We start from the raw sequence: 22,282 nt of genomic DNA, 5'->3' as shown, positions 1-22,282 counted from the left end.
TGTTATTTTCCCTCACACATACAAATCTACCGTGATATCTACAATTTACTAGGGAAAAAAAAAAGTCAAAGTAAAAGCATATGTAATGACCAGTTTATATTTGAGGCTTCATGTTATCAAATTTCTCATCTTTAGGTAGATTTGTGAGATTTTAATGGCAACAAACTTAGTGGGCTCATGAATTCTAGGGAGGGCAAATTAAAATGGCATTTTTATTTCTTTACCAAAATCTGCTTTTTCATGATCAAAAACTCCCTGTGCTATCCTCCTTACCCCCTGGTTAAGTAGTAAATGGGAGGAAAATCACTTTGCATATGCTGTAGATCACCATTTACTCATTTTACTCGCTCCTGAAGTGGACCCTTAAATGTGTTAAGCACCTCTTGTTTACTACTTTCAAGCTATTAAAACACTTTGCTGAGAAATTTAAAGTGTCAAAAAAAAAAAAAACAGAAGAAAGAGTATTTTGAAGTAAAACAATTTGCATAAGTAAAATCCAAAGAAGGAAACAAGTTTATATCCCGCACCTTCCAAATTTAAAAATTACACAGGAGCAATGAGTAGATGTGACTTTTTAATAACAAAAATAGTTCATTTGTCAGTTAAAAATATTAAAGAAGTGAAAGTAGACACAGGAACATAGGATTAAAAGCAATAATTCCAAGAGAAGATAACTTAGAAAAATGCATTTAATTATAAAAATTTCTTTAAATAAAAAAGCAATGGCACAAATCACCACAAAGTTACTTAAGTGATCATATCCACAGGCTGCTCTTGCAATATGCTACAAATTTATGCCTGCTCTCATTAACAATTTTCCCTCCTAATTAGTGACATCAAGAGCTTCTGAAAATGTGTAATTTGTCCTAAAGTACTACTAAAAGTATCATAAACACAGTTGGTGAAGCATTTACATCAACTTTTATTTACTACACTCTAACCTCATAAAATATTTAACATTTCTCTCTTCCTTCATTTTTCTTATTTACAGTATGGAGGCTCATCTCTTGTCACAGTGTGGTTTGTGCATTAAAATCCCTGGGAACTTTCCCCATTTTAATAAATTTACTGATTATTTAAAGTAAGTACACAAACAAAAACTCATTTACGAGAGTGTCACAGCCAGAAGAATAACTCTTCCACTAAACTTCAGGAGAAAAAAAATGCCACTTTAAGAATACATTCTCCAGCCACTACCAGATTATACTATCATGCATATTTATAATGCTAATACAACAAAAGGTAAAGCCAGCTATGACTTCTTGATTTTCAGTTGGAAGGGTATAGCAAACATGAAGTGATTTGGCTTTTACTCTCTGGTTATCAGTAATTCAATTATTCCACATGGGTATGTTTTATTTATTCTTAAAAGTATTTAATGGTTTGGTAATAATTGGCAGTTTCTGACAGTTCTATTTTCTTGATCATGGATAGTTTTGCACACATCAGAAAAAAAAAAAAAAAACAAATCATTGCGTGCAACGCAGCAGAAAGAAGCAGCATGGTATTGTTTGGGCAAATGATTCAAAGACATGAATACTAATGTTCTACAGTGCCATGAATACTGTTGAATAAGGTCTGTTTCAACACGTGCTGTCTTTGCAACTTGCCATACCTCTATTTATCTTTTTTGTTTAAAAACAAAATTTCATTGAGAGAAGGCAGATGCAAGGAGCTACAAAAGGTGAGAAAGCATATATTACAGAATATATGATTTGAAGAGAAAAAAAGAGTGGTAGAGACTTTCATACTAAAAACAGTCACATCTGGACACATATCGGAGCATTCGGAAATAGCCCGGAAGCTAAGTAAGCCCCTCTTTTCCAACGGTGTTTGTTTCTAATAACAATTAGCATCATTGTGGCAGCAGCACAAATCTAACTCTTTAAGGCTTGAGGGTGTCACATCTTAATAGGTGGTAGAGTTGACTGGTAAGAGTCCTGCCGTTTCGCTTGTTTATACTCTTGACCCAGCAAGAATGATTGCAGAGGTAGTGGATCCACAGCCTAAGTCTTCTACAGTGGCTTTGGCTTGATGACCCACTCAGCATTTGGGTTGAGATGATACAAGTCCTTCATGTAAGTGTCGTCATCTAGGCAGCGTTCCCCTGGTGAAGAGATGTGGTACCCATTTAGCACGGCGGGCAGATGGGTGTGGTTTTACACTGAAACCCGAAGGTTCTGAAGTCTTAGATGTCAAAATACTTCTCATCCTTTCCCGTTTCTCATCAGGTACCCAAAGAGTTAGGCAAAATACTGGAAAAGTCAATTTGGCAGTCTTTCCCTAAATAAGTAGGCTTTTAATTAAATTAGGAAGCTGAAAAATCCTTCCTAGGATAGGCTTTCAAACAGTTCCTTAAATTTGTATTCACCTTTATTAATAACAATTTCAAATTCATCTAATAGTAATATCAAATATATTAATACTTAAACTTTACTAGTAAATTTAACATTTCCAGTTCTCTAGTGGAGCTCTGTAGTTTACTTAAATTTTAAGAATGAGCCCTCAGCCTCACATTTCCAGTATTCAACTAACATTTTAAGTTCAAGGAAAAAAAAAAATCTAAAACTTCAAATTATTTTCAATTAAACATTTCGTTTCTTAATATCATCCTTATTGTCTTACAGAGTCAATGAAAAGTTTGTTTTAAAGAAGAAATGAGAGCCGGGTGATGCCTGTAATCCCAGGGGCTCAGGAGGCTGAGGCAGGAGGATCACAGTTCAAAGCCAGTCTCAGCAACTTACTGAGGCCCTAAGCAACTCAGTGAGAGCCTGTCTCTAAATAAAAGATAAATAGGGTTGGGGCTGTGACTCAGTGGTTAAGTGCCCCTGGGTTCAATCCCTGGTACAAAAAAAAAAAAAAAGAAAAATAAATAAGACCCACTGATATTCACAAAATAGAAAGATGAAATTAAATCATTTATCCTATTTCCTAAATTGCTAGTGAGCATATAAAATTTAGTAGGAAACCAACATGGACAAAAATAACTTTTACTGAAAAATGAAAAATCTAGTACTATTCCATAATAAAACTATTATCTTGGTTTAAATAACTTCAAATCCTTCCTTTATTATGAAGGTATAAAAATTAAAGCAGTTTGGAAAAACTTGCATCACTGACCGTTCTAGAAGATTTTCCCATTCCAAGGAACATTGCTTTGCCGAGGTTGAATGTAAGGGCATTTGAACAGAAGCTCAACTAGAGCCTGGAGAAAAAGCCCAGACCATTAAACAAATCCATAATACTCAGCAACTATCTTAAAGTGTGCTATATTTTACTTACAACTTCTTTTTTTTTTTTTTTTTCCTTCAAAGATATAAATAACCACTGGCAATGTCAGATCAGCATATGGAATGCAAAGAGAAAAAAATGAAATGTGCTTACCAATATTTCCTCCAATTTCATACAAAAAAACTTCCCCTTTCTTGAGAGTCTGGGCAACCCCACTATTTAGGGACAAAACAAACTGATTAGTTGTATCATCAAACAGCTTGCAAGTAAATCACTTTAACATGCTTGGGGAATTCTGGCTGGTGTGGAAAATTCATAACTCAGACACACCGTAATTATCTACACATTTGTATTTTCCCATCTGTTAAATGTGCCGAATAGGTAATAAAAATGTCACACCTGTAAATTAAAATAAACAAATGGAATCATATAGCTGAAGACAAAATAATAAATCAGTATCTAAATTTATAAAGTTAAAAGGAAAAGTTAATGTAACATTTTAGCTGCCAATCAAATTAATATGATTATGTATCTTGCATAGGAGCCAAGTTGCCATCTCGTTATCCAGAAGTATTTGTCACAAGGCTGTTGTGCTGAAAACTCTAGTTGTGTAAGAATGATTCATAGTCCTCTCGCTGGTGGCCTTTCCAATGTGGGAGGTACACATACTCCCAAGGCATAGAAGGATACCAGCCATTAGGAAGGTGTAACTTTTTCAGGAAAGTTACATTAGCAGATTTGTGCTCTGCAAAGAGCAAACCCTTCGCCATCAAGAAGTAGTCAACATTTAAGGAGAGAGATCTGTTTACCCTGATTTGGATATCACGTGTGTTAAAGCAAGGTATGGCCCCCAGTTAATAAGTACAATTGATATTTTTTGTACAGTATGAAAAAACAAATCATTAGGCTCAGACATAATTGGTAAAATTCAATGATTTTTTCAAAGCTTTCTGTAAAAGAATTACTTGAGAAACATGCAAAAAACTCAGATTCAAAGCTCTAGAAACTCTTAGGATGGACTTCAATAATCTGCTTTTCAAATGCTGTAGAGTTCACTGTGATGCATGAACATGTTTGTGAACTGTGGATATAAGATCCTGACGAGAGAGACTGGAAATGAGAAGAGAAAGCCATTAGGAGGAATGGGGCACAGCAGCAGCTTTCCTAACCAGCCATTTAACGGTTCATCTGGCTACCTAGTCTTCTCTACCCATCTGCCACACCGAATCCTAACCCACAGTCAGAGTTTCCAACCAAGGGTATGTTTATTTTTTTAAGTTAAATATTTGTACTATGTAACCCCATCAAATGTCCCTTCTGCTATGAAAAAACAATGTTAGGGGAAAAAATTTTAAAAGACTAGTGGGATATTGCTCCAGTTTATTTCCACGCATCTATACTTTTGTTCCACTTGATAAAAATGTGAAATGGATCTTTTAGTCTATGAAAGTTTTCACATAATACTCATCAACAAATTCATCATTAGCAAGAAGGCATAAATCCTGACTGGTAAGTGTGTAATTTATTGATTTTTTTTTCTTGTTGTTCATGTGTTTGTTGGCTGCAGCAGAGAAAGTAGGAAAGAATAAGGATGAAAGAAAGTCAGGCCCCAACACATGTAGAATAAAACCAGGAGAAATACAGGCATGAGGTAGGAGAAAATAGAGAACTTCAATTACTATGTGGCCCAGACAAACAGTTGATCATTAAGAGACTATCATAGGTCCCCGTTGTGTCCACTCTTAAAAAATGAGGAGGTGAGATTTAAAATTATAAAAACTAGCCTACAGTGAAGCAGGAATAGTGAGCATTTGAATCCAGATTGATGGGTTGTCTCCACATCCCCAAGCATAAGGAAAGGGCTGAAGGATTAAGGGGAAAGAGGAATCAATGGAAAGAGAAGCTTACCAGAGAGTTAGAAGCAGGGACCCGACTCTACAGAATAGAAAATGCTTATTTAATAAAAGCACCACAAGCAGAAAATCCAAATATGCAGAGAAGGCAATTATCACAAAGCCAGTGCTTTCTATAACAATATACTGACTAATGGTTCATGCTATGCCCTAAAAATTAAAGTCACAGATGAGTATGTTGTAGAATTCGTATCCTATATTACTAGCAAGTAGAAGAAAACACTGAATAAATTGGTCACTTTTGTCCAGAAAGTAAATGCTGTGTGAATGACTGTCTAGCCTGAAAGAGCCACTCGTGCCTGAAGTCAGACACAGCTGCAGGAACACATTCTAGGAGCAGAGGAGCTCCAACCCTTAAGGGAAGAAGGGTAAAAGTTGGTATCCACAAAGTCAGGGGAGTGGTACAGAGGAAGCTCCCTTTAGGTAGCAAAGATCTGAGAATTTCACCTGTTTCCCACACTTATTTTTAAGAAATTCTACTACCCTAGGACTTATCCTACAAAATTCCATCTACTCCCAGGCCCTCCAACCAGTGTGGAAAGGGGCCAAGGGACTGACTGCCTTTGAGGATAGAAACCACAGGTTCAGAGGGCCAACCCCATTACCCATGGGAAATACATGACCTACGATCTGATGGTTGATCAATAAGACAGAAGGAACGATAGCACTTACTTCATGGAGTTACTTGGAGAGAAGTTCATGCTGGTTTACTAAAACCTGAGATAATCCCAATAAACCTTTTTCCTGTTTCACTGCCATCTGTTAGCTGTTGAGACTCATCCCTTATATCAATTTATAGACTCCCAGGGAAGATACTTTAAAATGAGTTTATATCCCTTCTAACACCTAGCAAAGGACCTTAAATAGAGTAGGAGCATATTAAATACTTGAGATATTGTACTAAAATTGGAGACGCTTTTGGCAGAAAACCTGACCAAAGCCCCCCAAGTTAGAATGAGGTGATTAAGTTACATGAAAGATCAAAATGAGTATTCGTCATCTGAGATGCCAATGCCCTGGATTTCCTTTCTTTTAAAACATTTTAAGTTAGTTTTTCTCAAAAAGTAGAAATGGGAGGTTAAAACATTACTCTCGATAAGAATTTAAAGGCTAAAAACTGAAAACCCAATACAGTTATTATGACCTCTAAAATTCAAGAAAAGGCGAATGGGAAAGCAACTCCGCTATTAGGGTAAGAGGGAGACCAATGGCTTCCAAAGGACTCTCAGCCCCAAAACCTAAGTGAAGGGCTCGGCTGCCCCTAATGAGAGTTCATTCTCCCCTGTGACTACAGAGCTCAAGGGACTGGTTCACTGCTCTCAATTCTTTATGCTGTTTTTAAATTGGAACTTTCTTTTGTATTCATTATATTTTATTAAAAAAAAAAGTTGCATCTTTTATTTTAAAACCACTGTATCCTAATTAATTTTCTTAACTGCCTAGGAACAGTAATTAACCTCCCATCAGCATATTTGAGAAAGACTACTGAGTGAGTCTCTTGCCAGGCACAGTGAAGGAATGGTCAGGTATCTTGCTTCAAAGAGGCTCAACTTGAACTAAACTCATTCCAACAGTCTAATTGTCAGGTCTGTTCTCTTCTGCTGGGAAGACAAAAATTTTAAGCACTGCACACTACTCCATGGTTTAAAAAAAAAAAAAAAAAAGAGGCAGGGTTGGGGAGACAGGCGAGTTATCCCATAAAATAATTAAAACAGGCCTCTACCTTTCTTGGCTGAGAAACCTGGCAAGTACATCACTGGCTTTTAGCTCTTCAGTTAGCTGTATTGCCATGGAAACTTTCGAAAGACGGGGAGCTTGCACTCGAATCACTCCCTGAGGAACGTCAGCCTGCAAAGCAATAATGACACTGGAACAAAGCTGGCGGCAGCTGGAACATGTAACTCTGTACAATGCATTATATGGTAAGTGTGCTTAACTACTACGCATTTTACTTCACTGCATAAAAACCTTAACTACTGTATAATGTAATTTGCTAAATTACATCAAACCTCAAATATCCTCTTAATGGTGATAGGGGAACTTTATAATGCCTGTGCAGTAATGCTTAATTATTTTTAAAGATGTAAAGAATGACAGCAATAACCATTACTGCCATATTAAGTGCTGATTTCTGAGTATTATCTACTAGAGGGTGCTTCTTCATGTAGCAATTTATGAAATTGAATAAGAAAGAAGTCACCCTGTGCTATAGCTACGTGTGCATTTGAAAAATCTTCCCACACATTCAGAAATTTTCCCCCAAATTTGTCACCGAGTGTCAAAAAAATACTTTTTAATATATTGTATCATACCTGCTCCCCACTTGCTTAATGGTTATACTTCTGACTCTACGCTTTGAACTTAAGATGACCAATTCTGAGGTCTTTGCTCATGGATATAAAAACCATTTTATGATTTGGAGATATCAATGATGAGTTTTATAATATCAAAATGTCAGTTATGGGACTTGAAATATTAGACTTAATTAATTCCTAAGTGTTTCTGCTAAAATAAATACTAATTTATTATTTATAACCATATGTCTTACACAGACTTTAGAACAGCATGCACAAATTATGTTTAAAGATAATTCTTTAAATACTACAAATACCCCATTTAATTCAACCAAATTTTTTACTAAGCATCCCAGAACTAAATAGTGTGCTAGGTCCTTACCTAAGCAGATAAGGAAGACACTGGTCTTTCATCACACAAACATCACCTTTTTAAAACGTTCATAGTCTTGAAATGCTTTTGCTTTTTAAACAAAGCACAAATGCCATTAATTTCTACATTCAACAGTCATATGCCTTTAGAATCGGGCAGCACAAAAGCAGAGGTGTCCTCGAAAGACTTAAAATTGCTTCTCAGAAACATGAGTGATTTCGTATGAGAATAACAAAGAAAAGAAGTGACCCTGCAGAGGACTGACTGCCCAGGGAGCATGTCTCTCCCTGACCCTGACAATTCCTAATCATGTCCAAACTCCTCAAACCCAGCCTGGACCCTCGGTTTGGTTTTGTGACTCCTTTCTAGGTCATGCAATTTGACCTGATTACCTTAATCTACTCTCTGACCTTGACCTCAACCTTGCCTCTAGGATAGAAGTCTAACTTAGCTTTTCCTTGACTGTGACAAACCACTAATCAATTGCAACATACTGGAAAATGAGCTGAACAACTCCTTACCATGCCGGGGGCATCTCCTCTGGTACTGTTATCTTTTTCTTTGTAGAGCAGTTAATGCTGTAACACAGCTCAGGGACAATCTGAACCTCTCCCTTAGGGACAATCTCTAGTTTATTTCCTTCTGTGGCTGTTCTACCTGCTAGCCTGTCCTCAACTATGTTTCCTTCAAGAGGCAATGGAAAACAAGAAACCGGTACTGAGACCTTCAATGTCAGAGTGAAAACTGTAATAGCAAAACGTGAAGCACTGAGACTATTTCCAAAACCCCCAACCCCCTTGTCCACTCAGTAAGGACAACAAATACTGGCATTTTCAATTCTCTTAGTCTATTATCATCATCTCATACTGGGCCCTGAATGGCAGGCTAGAGCTTCAGATAGCCACATACTTTATATTGACATTAAAAGTTAAGATAATCCTGATTAAGTCATATTGAAAAATATTCTTCCATACTGGTTTTGTTGGAAGAAAGTAGTAGTAGCAAACATTGTCCCTCTTAGCCAGTCCTAGAATAGAAAAAATCCAAATTATGCTAATATTTAAGATGAATAAAATGTTTTTATATATAGAAGGTCCACAGAAATGTATTACAAAGCTAAAATGAACCACAAAAATATATTAGAGAATTTGGGGATATGGCAACCTTACTCCCTGCCCTTCCCCCTCACAATTGTTGGTGTCTATTCCACTGTTTAGTGAGCAAAAATTCACTACAAACACCCCATGCTATCCTATCTGTGTATGCTCTATTCTACTTCTGGACATTTTCTGCTATCTGTGTTTCAAGGTCCAGCTCAAACTCCATGGACCCTTCCCTTTCATGATCCACCGGATCAAAAGTGGTATCTTCCATGGAACCCCATTTATGATGGGCATTCTAATATGTGCACATATCTGTAGCTAACTACCAATGTGAACTGATTAAATGAATCACTCAATATTTTTCACTAAAAATGGTAGGTCAACAGTGAATAACATTTCTCTAGAATAAAAGCATACCAATATGCATTTCTTTATTGGCAAAAAAAAAAAGAAAAAATTCTAGACACGTCATCTAAAAGAAGTTAAACTATCACATAGTATTCCTTCCTCTACCAAGAAAAGGAAGGAAAAAGTGAAAGAAAGGAATTGAATATGCTATATGAAATAATTTAGTCATTTACTTCTGCAGGGAGTTGAGGAGAAAAGCCAAGGTTCCCAACACTAGCATGCACCTGCTTGAGGGTGTAGCCCCACTTTCCCTGAGACTCTCAAGAAGAGCTGAAGGCCTGCACTAATAACCATAGGCCTACGCTCTCTCAGTGAGTTCAGGGATTGTGGCCTTGGAGAGTGTGGCCATGCTTCCTCATAAAAATGCAACACCAAGTTCAGTGTAATGTCAGAATTTCCAAGAGAGAAGCACATCTGACACAGTAATCCAGAGAATTAGGCAGGTCCTGTAGGGTTCAGTGGCAGAGCACAGGCTTAGCATGCTCAAGGCATGGGGTCCAATAACCACTACCACCACCAAACAACCTCAAGTTTTTGTGATAGGAGTTTAAAAAAGGAAGAGTTCAGGCAGTAGCTTCTGAAGGCATTTGGGAGTGGTTGTGTATGTGTATAATGTTAGCAAATTGCCATCTAATAGTGTGCAGGGCCAAATTTTGCCAATGAGGCAAATGCCTGGGCATTCTCCAATAGGTCCCTTATGGCTGGGAGTAAAACATTTCCCACACCCTTTCAGTGAGCAGGGGATGAGGCCAGGCCAGCTGGGGCTTAGCATTAACCCTTCCCAAACTACTGACTTTAAAAAGGTGAACTCATTTCACACAGAGTGGGCACATCAATGCTTTCCACTTGGGCCAACAATGGCACACAGCAATTTCCCAGGTTGACTGTCCACATTCCCTGGCTGGAGAACTTGCAGTCAAACTAGGTGTAAGTGTGTGTGGTGTGTTCCTCATAGAGAGGGGAACATGTCTCAGTTGGTTTAATTCATCCCACCCCAACTCTTGCAACAATGCTGAGATGAAGAGCGACTCCATGAATCGACCATGGACCATGCCCTTTATTGTTGGAGAGGAGTTTAAAGATGGAGAGCTTCAAAGTTGTTTCTGGAAAGTTTTTCTGAGTATAGTGATAAGGGAGGCCAAAATGATATTTACATGAAGATGATAAACAATAAACGATGCCAAAGCTCTCGTTTAAATGGTGTATGACAACGACTATTAAGCTCCAGCATCATGCTGCATCAAACTCGAATCCTATTAGTATACTAATTACATTGAGCTGCCAAGCTTTGAAAAGACACAACATGCCTGATCATTAAGCCAAACAGTCTGTTCTTAACTTAAGCCATAATAATAGCTGAATCTGTGCACACAGTATAATCTTTGTGACCTTCCTATTTCATGTTCTTTGGTATAACAGCTGTAACACTATCCCCTATTTTTTTTGATGGGGAGGGATGCTTGTGAACTGAAGTTATGTGACGTGCAGTAGGACTGGAGAAGCATTTGACTAAAGAACCATTAAGGCTTAGTTACCAAGGATTTTCCAACTTAGTATTAATTTCTTTTGCATGCAAAGACGGTTATAATACAGAAAATGATCTCATATGGTCCTCTCCCCCGGCCTTTTCTTTTTACATATTGAACGAAGATATGTAAAGATAAGATGTTTAAAGATGTTTAAAATCTGATTTTTTCTTTCCTAAATGATTTTAGTATTTCATAAGGTATGGCTTTGTTCATATTTTTGCTATTTAGAAATTTAACATCAGATCATCAGAAGAGATCATTTCTTTCTCATTAAAACCTTATTTAAATGTAAAGCTGGCATTTTTAATGCTACAGAAAATGCTTTTTATCTTCAAAAGGGCAAACTGGAAATACAGCTTTCTAAAAAATGCCAGATACATATTTTAGAAAATTAAACAGACATTTTAGCAAGGTATCTTAAACAAAAATGGCATATTCATCCCCTAGTCAGAACCGCCAATACTGGTGCTGACATTGATGGGATTCTCTACTACCCTGAACTTTGTTCTGATTATAATTGGGCCTTCATTATCCAAATGCCTTAAACTTTTTATCCAACTCACAGGTTCAGAGAATTTTAAAGGGCCTTTAATAACTTCCATAATTAATAAGCATTTAATTTCCAGTAAAATAAGTCCTGATATTTTTATCTTTTAATGTGGTTGTTTTTATGACACTCTTTGATTTTTTAATAGTGCATAAAAATAAACAAGATTTTGTGCTTGATATTGTAATTTGATTTTCCACATGGTTTCCAAGTACAACCAGAGACTGTTTCCAGACCTAAAGCAGATGCTGGAAACAATACCTGCAATAATGCTCTGGGTTGAGAGCTACTAAATGAAACCAGAGATGGAATTCTGAATAGAGGTGTGATTACAGGAGCACAAACCCAGGCCATGAATGACCCAGGGTCCACAAGTCTTCTGGTGGCAGCAACAGATTGTGTTTTTGCCCAAAGCCCTAAACCTTAAAATGCTACAAGATCATTCTGGAACTTTTGGCAGGTCATATAACTTCTCCACAACTTGAGTTCCTCTGCTATAAGTGAAGCATGTGTCACTAGGCTATCCTGAGTTAACCCTGCAGTTAACCATACAATGAGAATATTTGTTTCCTTGACCATTGAGGTCAGATGTGAGCAGTACGGTATGTTTCACATATCTGAGTCCCTTGCTCTCCTAAAGGTGTAGCTCTCCTGTGGGAAGTGAGTCTGAATAGCAGAAGATCCACAACAGATCTCTAAGCCTGGAAGATTTAGCAGTTCACAATTAAATGCTCATCAAACTACCCCTTATGAGTCAGAGATGCTATCTGAGGTAATTATGCAGAAATGATGGGATGTCTGACTTTCTTAATGGAATAAAAAGGGGGGAACAGAATGGAACTAGATTAGAAAAATGTATTTGTTGGTGATGTTGGGGTTCATACAGTTTCTACTTCTATGCATGTAAGAAAAAAATCTATGGGCAATTAAAATATATTTATGTGCATACACATAACAAATGAGGGAGTTCCCTTATGGTTTTAATATAATTCACATACTCAAGTCCCACACTGCACGATTCTGACTCAGTGGGTCAAAGGAGTATCCTAAAAATGGATTTTATTTCTATACACTACTGATGCTTCCATGGCAAATTCTGGCTAAACACCATTAATCTCACCCTACCTTATGAGATAAAATAACTCACACTCAATAATAGCAGTGCTAGAGCTATATCCTCAAGCTAGATAATTTCTATTAATTGTGTGTGAGGGATATCAATCCCAATAAATCAAAGGTTATCAGAAAATGGCTATTTTTAATGGTTCACAATTTTGCTATTTTCTTCAATTGTTTCTTCCTGCTATAAATGATAGATAAGACTTATTAGTATTTAATATGCTGTACTCATTAAAAGCATTTGTCTTATTAGGTAAATTGAGTGTGTCTTACAACCTGGCTCAAACTATTAATTTATCTAGTCAAGCATATCTTAATAACATGAATGCCCAATTATGTATAGTTAGCTTTAATAGCATGCAAAATTTTAAAAATATTACCTTGATGAATTTTCATGATCTATAATCTCTTTTACTCTCCAATCGCTGGCAATCTGGCTTCTTCCATCAATACTCACTGACAATGCTTTGGAGAAGTCATAACTGACCTTCAAATGCAAAAGCCTGTGGACTTTTATTCAATGTTAACCTTCTCCTCCCTGCCCTATTGGTACTACTAACCCAGTTCTTTTACTTATTTAGCTCTTTCTGCCTGTGCTTCTGAGACAGTACACATTCTTCAACTTTTTTTGGATACCAGGGTTTGAACCCAAGGGTGCTTAGCCACTGAGCTACATTCCCCACCCCTTTTTATTGTGAGACAGTGTCTTGCTAAATTGCCGAGGCTGGCTTTGAACTTCTGATCCTCCTGCCTCAGCAACCCAAATTGCTAGGATGAAAGTATGTAGCAGCTCAACTTAATTTTACTTCCTATTTGTTATAGTTCAGATATTAGGTATTCCCTCAAAGCTCATGTGAGATAATGCAAGAAAGTTTAGAGGTGAAATAATTGGGTTATAAGAGTCTTAACCTAGTCAGTTCATTAATTCCCTGATAGAGATTAATTAGCTAGGTGGTAACTTTAGGCCAATAGGATGTGGCTGGAGGAGGCGGGTAGTTGGGGTGTGCTTTTCGGTATATATTTTGTCCTTGTGGAGGATGGATCTCTCCTCTCTCTGCCCCCTCTCTCCCTCTCTTCTCTCTCCCCACACCCCCCACTCCCTGCCTCTGCCTTGGTGGCCATGTCCTGACCTGCTTTCTTCTACCACATACTTTTTCCAAATGTTCTGCCTCACCTTGAGTCCTGAGGAATGAAGCCAGTTATCTATGGACTGAGACCTCTGAAACCATGAGTCCACAAATAAAACTTTTCCTCCTTTAATTGTTCTTCTCATGCCTTTTGGTCACAGTAGTAAAAAAAAAAAAAAAAAAAAAGCTAACTAAAACACTACTTCATAGCCTCTTACCAGCTCTTTTGCCCTCTTCACTGGCCTACTACTTAAATATTAGTGTCCCCAAAGATCTGTCAATGCTTTTATTATTTCTTATTCTACCTACCCAGCTTGTGCAATAGGAAATACTGTATGGCTTCCACTACAGTCTCTGGGCACCTCTGCCCCTGGGTACCTCATGAACTTTTCACCCATGTTGTCAACTCACAGTCATATCAACCCAAGAGGTGAAAAACTGATTTCAAGCCTGTTCCTTTTGCTTGATGTATTATCTTGCTGATAAAAACCATCCAAGCAAAATTAGGTAAGTCATTCTATCTTCCTTCTTCCACCTTCCTCACATCCAACCAGTATCCACATCCTGTGGGTCCTGCTGGCTCACATTCTAAACTTCTTTCCATTCCCAATTGGGCCTTGGATCCATCCCAGGACTTTTAAGTTATATATAAAACTTTACATAGCAGCAATCCATGTTCATTCCCAACCATACACTCAGGGTTTTGGTATATTTCCTTCTTAGAGTTCTGTGGTCCTTGGAGAAGTAGAGGATAATGGTGGTCCATGGATTGAAAGTCGTCCAGATTGGTTTCAAATTCCAGCTCCATCACATTTTATCTAGATAACCTTAAGATTGCTGATCCTCACTTTCCTTATCTGAGAAAGTCAAGGCAATGAACTCCAACTAGACTACCATCTAGATGTTCGTAAAATGTTTAGCATCATGCCTGATCTCTGGTAAGCATTCACCAAAAAATAAATAAATAAATGCATTGTCCTTAACAAATATTACAGTGTAACTTTTTTTCAGTACTTGTACACTTTCATAGTATTTCACCCTATAAATATGCCATGACTTGACTAGCCACCTCTATTCTTTTGGATTATTTCTAATTGGGGCTGGTAGGTAGGAAATGGCAATGGAAACCCAATAAGTTTTCAGGCCTTTGCCACTGTCAACAAGTGTTCTCCAAAGGGAATAGATCAATTACCCAGCATTTCCTACCAAACCTTCCACGCCTCCAGTTATCCCTCCTCCTGCTCATTGTGACTGTCCTAAAATGCAAATATAATCACGGAACTCCTGGGGCTCCATCTTCCAGCAGTGACATGTCATACAATCAGAAAACATTCGATTTTTGGTTTTGGGGGGTTTAACTTATTTCTCTTAGCATATTCTCCAGCTCCATCCATTTACCTGCAAATATCATAATTACACAACTCAAGTTACTGTTTCAAAACAAATTTTCATGTCTTTACTCCAAACCTTGAAATGAAATATATTTCATTATAGGTAAATCCAAATTCCTTATGATGATCTTCAAGGCTATGTACTCTGATTCCATTTTCCTTCTGACCTTATTTATACTGCCATCCAATTGACCAACTGGGCACATTCACTCCTTGTTAGTCTTTAAAAACCCCAAGCGAGTTCCTGCCTTAAGGCTTTAGCAAAACCCTTCCCTCTGCCTGGAATGAGTTTCCGAGGATAGACCTTCAGTAGGACTCCCTGAGCTCCTCCATGACTTTGTGCAAATGGATAACACCCAGACTAACATAATATTGCAAAAGGTTCCTCTCCAAGTTCCCCTCTTTCTGCTGTGCTTTAATTATTTTTAGAGTGCTGACCAGAGACAAACACACTAAAGAACTTAAGCTTGGGCCTGAGCTCAGTGGTAGGGTATTTGCTTAGCATGCACAAGGCCCAGGGTTCAATGCCCACCACTGCAAAAAAAATTTAAGCTCTCCAAGAGTAAACTGTTTTGTTCAATAATGTAGGCTGAACGCCTAAGAACAAATGACTAAAACATAGGCAGTGTTGTGCCCATAGTTTCACATGACATGTTCAAATGATTTCAGATGGTCAAGAAAGCAGAACAAGAAGACAGAATGAAGGGGGATGACCCATGCCCCATCCAAAAGAATCTGCTCCAATTCAGATCTAGGCAGTCACTACCATGGAGGAAAGCAGGACCCTCCTCTGGGGATGTGGGCTACCCCTACATCCAATTTGCCATTAAGATGGCAGTTCAAACTTTCACATTACATCTTTTAATTCTGAAACTCTGGCAACTGATTGAAGCTTATGCAAAATTCTGTGACTACTTCCTGACCCACTATATATCCACAGTATTTGAATTTGCCTAGCATTTTATTTGTTTAGTAATTATTTTCTGTGCATATTTACTCTCCCTAATAAAATGACAGGAACTCGAAAAATAAATTCTGGAAATTGATTAAAGATTCTCAACCACAATGACAGATCAAACAGATCTCCATCATGGGTGGTGATGCTGGGAAGCTCCCACTATGGGTTAGATCAGGTCTCTGGCTTCTGGTGATGCCTGAGTAACACCTCATTTTCCACATCTCAGTTTGACTCCCCATGTGAAGGCTCTCTGATGTCCACTGCCTGCTTCTTGGCCTGATCATGATCCAATCACTCACCTGCAGTACCTCTGAGCTACATCCCTCTCCTGGCTCCCTGAGGGCAATCCCCCACCCCAGCGCCTCTAAATGCCTAACCTGGGAGTGGGAACGTGAATAACGAAATTTTGTAACAGCAAGGAAAACCAAAACACAGGGAAAACCAAAAACGATTGAAGCTACAGCTAATATATGAAAAAGCAGACTCAAATTCCAGGCCTTAACAAGACAATACAGCTTTTCAATGGTGTAGAGATAATTTTCTGTCCAACTGACATGCAATTAGCTCAGGATGCAAACAGATGAAATACAAGTTAATCCTGTCTTTCTGTAAATGACAAAATTAAACATTTCCTCTCTAAAAAGTAAACTTTTCATTTTTTGTTAAGGATTTATTATTAAAAAGGTATATCCCAAATACCTACTTAAGGCTCAATATACCTTATAAAGAGAGACCAGACCATTGAAGTCAATAAGAATAATTAGGGTTACAAAACAAGATATGATATTCCCATATTTATAATGGTGTTAAAGGTAATAAGCATTCTAATGTTAAAAATGGTGCATCAAAAATTCTTCCAAGCCTTATAATATGAAGTCCAATCTTAAAAAGAAATAAAGATTACTTATTTCCCTATATCATATTTTATGTGCTTTTAAAAACACTTAAAATTTACTTAAAATTTTCTCAATGCCAAGAAAGCTATAAATCCATTCAGGAGAAAATTTTTTGCATGTAATTACTGGATTCCTAAGCAGGCCAATGCAGGAAAAAAAAAAAAAAAAAAAAAAACAGACAAAAGGCCAATTACTGCATTTTCAAAAGGTTCCACAAGATGTCAGCATGTAACTGGACAACTTCCACCATGGTGCCGAGGGGTGTACTCACACTCCAACAGAACAATAGAAACCCTGCGTTCCATGATCCTACACTAGAGCTTTGGTAACTCAATTCATAAACATGTTCATGTATGTTTTATTGCAAACTCAGGGGTTAATACATTTTTACAGCCATTTCTAAATACTGATAGTGAGAGATTTCTTTTCAAAATGTCTTAATTTCTTTTAGACTATATCTCAAAATTCTTCTGATCAGATTGAGAACCTTTGAATATTTAAGTCCAGGAACACTCCTAAGCCCTACACCAACATTAGCCAACTTATTTAAATTGTTTTTCCACATTTTACAGATGAAAAAAGATTAGTGGCCAGGTGTGATGGCATACATCTGCAATCTCAGTGGCTTAGGAGGCTAAGGCAGGAGGATCGCAAATTCTAAGACAGCCTCAGCAACTCAGGATCTCACTAAGTTGCTTAGGACCTCATTGTCTCAAAATAAAATAAAAGGGTTAGGGATGTAGTTCAGTGATTAGTGCCCCTAGGTTCAATCCCGCAGTGCCAAATTAAAAAAAAAAAAAAAAAAAAAAGGTTCATGAAGATTTTTCATCTGCTATATGTTATACAGTCAGATGCCAGTCTCTATGGGAGTCCTGAGTGTGTGTGTGAGTGTGTGTGCAGCTCAATCTTGTTATATTCCTTTGCTCCCCATTAACAGGTCACATGCTGAGTCACCAAACCCGGCCAGCTGTCAACACTGATCACTGGGAGTAGCAGAGGATAGCTATTGTTATCAGTACCTTTAACTTATGTGTAGTACCAAGGCTTAGAAAGTGGTAGAAAGTCTCACTATAGAAACAATACAAAAGAATAAATACAGAGTTTCACGGTTTTCTTACATCATTTATACTCTTGTCTTGCTTTTCATATTTTTCTCGGTCATAAGCCATTTTCTTCAGTAATTTCTTCATGGCTTTTCTGTCCTTTTTATGACTTTCAGTATTTTGCTTCCTCACTTGATTTACAATAAACTTGGGAATCTACAGGAAAAAAGAAATTTAGTTTGGGGAAGAAAAAGACATGGTACCATTTTAGAACTACAGACATACCTTTATTAAATCTTGAGAGGAATTCAAGTTCTACTTTATAAGACTCTGCCATTTTGCATTTTACTACTCATTAAATCTATGGAAAGAAAATATACACGTCCTAAATGAATAATGTAATAAAGAGTATCCACAGGATATAATTAACCACCCATTGTGTGAGGTTCCAAAGACGCTTTGTGAAGTTCAAGGACATAGTGACTTCTTCCATGCCATGGATATCAAGACCGAGCTCCTCTAGGGGACCAGCAGTACAGGTCACCACTTCAAATTGTCCCTTTTGCTGTCACCTCCCTGCAGTTAACATACAGTCCTCCTCTAATAAGAGGCCTCTTTTGTCAGAGGAAAAAGAAAAGTGTGCCAATAAACAAGAGCCAACAGGGAGTTAGCAATAATCCAGGAAAAACTGATCCTTAGAATCATATTAATGACAATGAAGTATTTTTAGTTACCAAACTGCAATCATGAAATAATGTTAGCATTTTAAAAAGTAATATTTAATTAACTAGATGACTTTTAAAAACCATTTTGACATCACCTGTATCAGTTACCTTTGTATAGAATATAAAAATAAAGAGTTCAGAATCTAGATAACATCGCTTTGCATTTTTAAGAAAACATCTGGGCTTTCCTTAAATGAGAGATTAAAATTTTCAATACTGCAATTTTGCTTAGAATTTTAGTTCGTTGTTCTAAATGCCTCTCACACAAATTATAAATTTCACTGGAAAATGAGATCTTAATCAACTAAACCTGTTATCTATCACTATGTCCTGATTATCTGTCAAAACTCAAACTCAAGGGTGAAACAGGAAACCATTTTCAAGCGCGCGCGCGCACGCGCACACACGCACACACACGCGCACGCACACACACACGCGCACACACACACACACTAAGCCTGCCTGGCAAGGTGGTGTACACCTGTAATTCCAGTTACTCCAGAGGCTAAGACAGAGGATCACAAATTTGAGGCCAAACTGGGCAACCAAGACCCGACTCGGAATTTAAAAATAAGGCTGGGGGCGTGGCTGGGAGGTAGAATCCTCGCCTACCAAGCACAAGGCCCGGGGTTGAATCTCAGAGACGAAGGAAAATTGTAAGTGGGGAACCACAGGGGTGGTGAAAAGACCTGTCACAATAAATTCAAAGGGCTGGGATTGTGGCTTAGTGGAAGAGCACCCCTGGGTGCAATCCCTAGTACCAAAAATAAAATAAAATAGAAATTTACAAGGTTCTTCTTACCTGTGTGTATAAAAAAAAAAAAAAAAATCTTTAGTTTCTGCACTTACAAATTTAAAATGCAATTTTATAAAGCTGGTAACCAAAATATAATGTGTTTTTTAAACCATTAAGAAAAAAATATTACATTTTTATATCTGCTTTATAAAAGCATGTTCAAAATTGTTATAAATGATTATGGCAAGAAATTCTATGGTCATTAGTAAAGTTTAAAAATACATACTTACTGTCCATAGAAGTTTCTGATACTTAATCAATAAGTGCATGATATTTGCAGTTCCAGCTGCCATTACAAACTCTCGCTGTTCATTGGACTTCAAACCCAATGCATGACACATAAAGAGATTGGGGGCCATGACCATTGCTACATTCATGACTGTCATTTTATTTTTCTCTTTATTATCTATGACTCTTTGGAGAAATTCCAGCAGGGCCTGAAAAAGAAATGACTCTGAGGTTTGTTTTGTATATGGCGATAAGAGATTAAAGCATTGCAGCAGACAGGATTTTGTCATTTAAAAATTAAGTTGTGCATAACCACAGTCAGTCAGCCACATCCCACAGGCTGTGTCCTAGAAGCTTCTTCCTTTGGCTGACCCACCCTGAGACAGTACTTCGCTTCTGTGAAGGACCATAGCTTATGTGGTCTGCAGGAGGCAGAGAGCACACCATCTGAACTAGGAACCTTCTAAGCCTCCAAGAGCTATGGAGCATTGAAAAGTAGCTTAAACATCATACGAACATTCTCTTGTTTTAGAACATGCTGTAGTTTTATCTGTAGGGATTATAAGAAAGAAAAAAAAAGTTCAACCCATTTTGTCCCATCATCCCAGATGTAGAACACCTACAAAAACTTAAATTGAGCAATAAGTATACTATGGTAAATGGAATATTTGAATATTTATTATATTTGCAAAATTAAAACTTGGGACTTAAAGGTTAAAAAGCCCATTCACCCTGAGTTTCATTTGCCTTCACTGAAGGCAATCAATTGTTGCCTGGAACCTCAAAAGAATGAAGATTGACATGAGGAATGAGGGGAAAGAGAAAAGATGAAGATAATTCTTTAATGAATGAATCAAAGAGAATTTTTCAGTCAAACAGACTAGATTATGCTCAGCTCAGATGTTACCCATTTCTACCTCTTCTGCAGATGCTCAGACTCCTCTGCACCTACCCTCCCCAAAAGTCACCAGCAGCTCAGGTCAGCCTGCTCTGACACAACTTCAAGTTCTCCTTTTGCCTTCTTAATTCCTGCACGGGTATGTGAAGTTCTCTATGCGCATGGCAGTTCATTAAAGCACAGTACGAGATCAGCTCAATTCTTATGGGAGACAGATGTTTTACTTATCCCACCTTGCAGGTGAGAAAATTATGTTTTCGAGAATGTTAAATAACTTGCTAGAGGTTACACAACTAGCAAATGTGGAGAAGAAATTTAAGATCTATTTGGCCTTTGTTTCTGGACTCAACGACTAAAACAATCATGTTTGCACAGTTAGCCCAAAATTCCTACCTGAAAAAGTATACTATACCAACTATATTATACCAGAATGGTAACGAAAAGCAAATCACAAAACCGTCTTTCACAAGATTTAAGGGCAAAAGCAAAAAAAATTTCTCGAAGGGCTAACATGTTGATCTTGCATTAAGTTCAGGTGCCCTTTAGGCCTTGGAAATTTGAAACAAAGATAGATCCTTAATATATAAAAAGATTTGTATATCTAATATCTGATATAGTACTCAAAGTCAAATTGTAATCCACACATAGTGTTACAACAGAAAAAAGTTCTCAAGAGAACTCTTGTTCCACAGATACTAGAACAATTGTTTAGGGACCCATGTGTCTCTTTCTTTATGAGCATAAATTATAGAAAATGGGAAATTATTTGAACTGTGGTATGCACATGCAATAATAATCAAAATATTAACATCAGGATGCTAGATAGAGAAGAGGAGGAACAGAGTGGGAAAGAGGAGGGGAGAAAGTAGAAAATTAATAAAGTGTTAGCCTAGCCTTGCCGAAAAAAAAAAAAGCAGTTTTTTTTTCATCTAAACTATGAGAACTGCCCTTTAAAAAAAAAAAAATCTTTCCTTTGTGATGAGTCATTATAGGTCCCATTCCCTGAAAACACTGGTTTGAATACCACCACAGTTACTTCTTAGCTATGTGTGGTCTTAAGGCAAATTCTTTTATATCTCTGTGCTTTAAATTTTTTTCATTTGTAAAATGGATATATCAGTTTCCTGGCTTGCAAGGATTCAGACAATGTATATAAAAAAACTATAAAAAGGATACATATAGATAATTATATTAACATGGATCCTCTCTTGATATTTTAAAATCAGTCTTCTCCAAGTCAAAGGTAGGTATGTTCAAGAGTCCAAATGCACAATTCAAGACAACAAATAATTTTGATTAAGCAGATTGCCCACAGACACCTCTCACTTTATAGGTAAGCCTGGATGGATGGTTCAACCTGGTGCCTCCTGAGATTGGCTATGGAAATACTCGTAAGTCACACGCATGATCCTCTTCCTCATGACAACTGAGGAGCAACGCAAGCACTGGATACATTGCAGGAACTCTGCATTAAGTTTCCTGAAATTACTCTTCCTTTTCTTTTTGTAGACGTGAATTTAAAGTTTATTAATTTACAGTTTATGGTATACTATTACAAAGCTTCTGTTAGAATTCTTGTTTGAAACCATCAATGTTGGCTATTTGAGTCACTAAAGTTTAAGTAAACTATAAAATTACTTGTTTGTATCCCCCACTTTGTGATCAAAACAATCCTTCTTAATTATAAAATTATCTTCTAGTAA

The 22,282-nt window shown here is 37.3% G+C and overlaps 1 protein-coding gene across 3 annotated transcripts in view; it reads right to left on the bottom strand.

The window, feature by feature from the left end:
• Positions 1 to 561: 561 nt before the first annotated feature.
• Positions 562 to 22,282, bottom strand: part of ARHGAP18 (Rho GTPase activating protein 18) — a 122,309-nt gene continuing 100,588 nt past the window's right edge. For 2 of the 3 annotated variants that reach the window (XM_079148192.1, XM_079148193.1), the window contains exons 11-15: positions 19,684 to 19,890; positions 18,008 to 18,148; positions 6,868 to 6,992; positions 3,385 to 3,446; positions 562 to 2,107 (exon numbers count right to left, since the gene is read on the bottom strand). In XM_079148192.1, the coding sequence (XP_079004318.1) occupies positions 2,016 to 2,107; positions 3,385 to 3,446; positions 6,868 to 6,992; positions 18,008 to 18,148; positions 19,684 to 19,890 (627 nt within the window). In that variant the 3' untranslated portion in view covers positions 562 to 2,015. The remainder of the gene's footprint in view (positions 2,108 to 3,384; positions 3,447 to 6,867; positions 6,993 to 18,007; positions 18,149 to 19,683; positions 19,891 to 22,282) is intronic. The other variant, XM_079148194.1, reaches the window with a different exon arrangement.

Source organism: Sciurus vulgaris (genome assembly GCF_902686455.1).
Source record: "Sciurus vulgaris genome assembly, chromosome: 7".
In the NCBI taxonomy this organism is placed as follows: Eukaryota; Metazoa; Chordata; class Mammalia; order Rodentia; family Sciuridae; genus Sciurus; species Sciurus vulgaris.
This window is presented reverse-complemented; position numbering and strand designations above follow the sequence as displayed.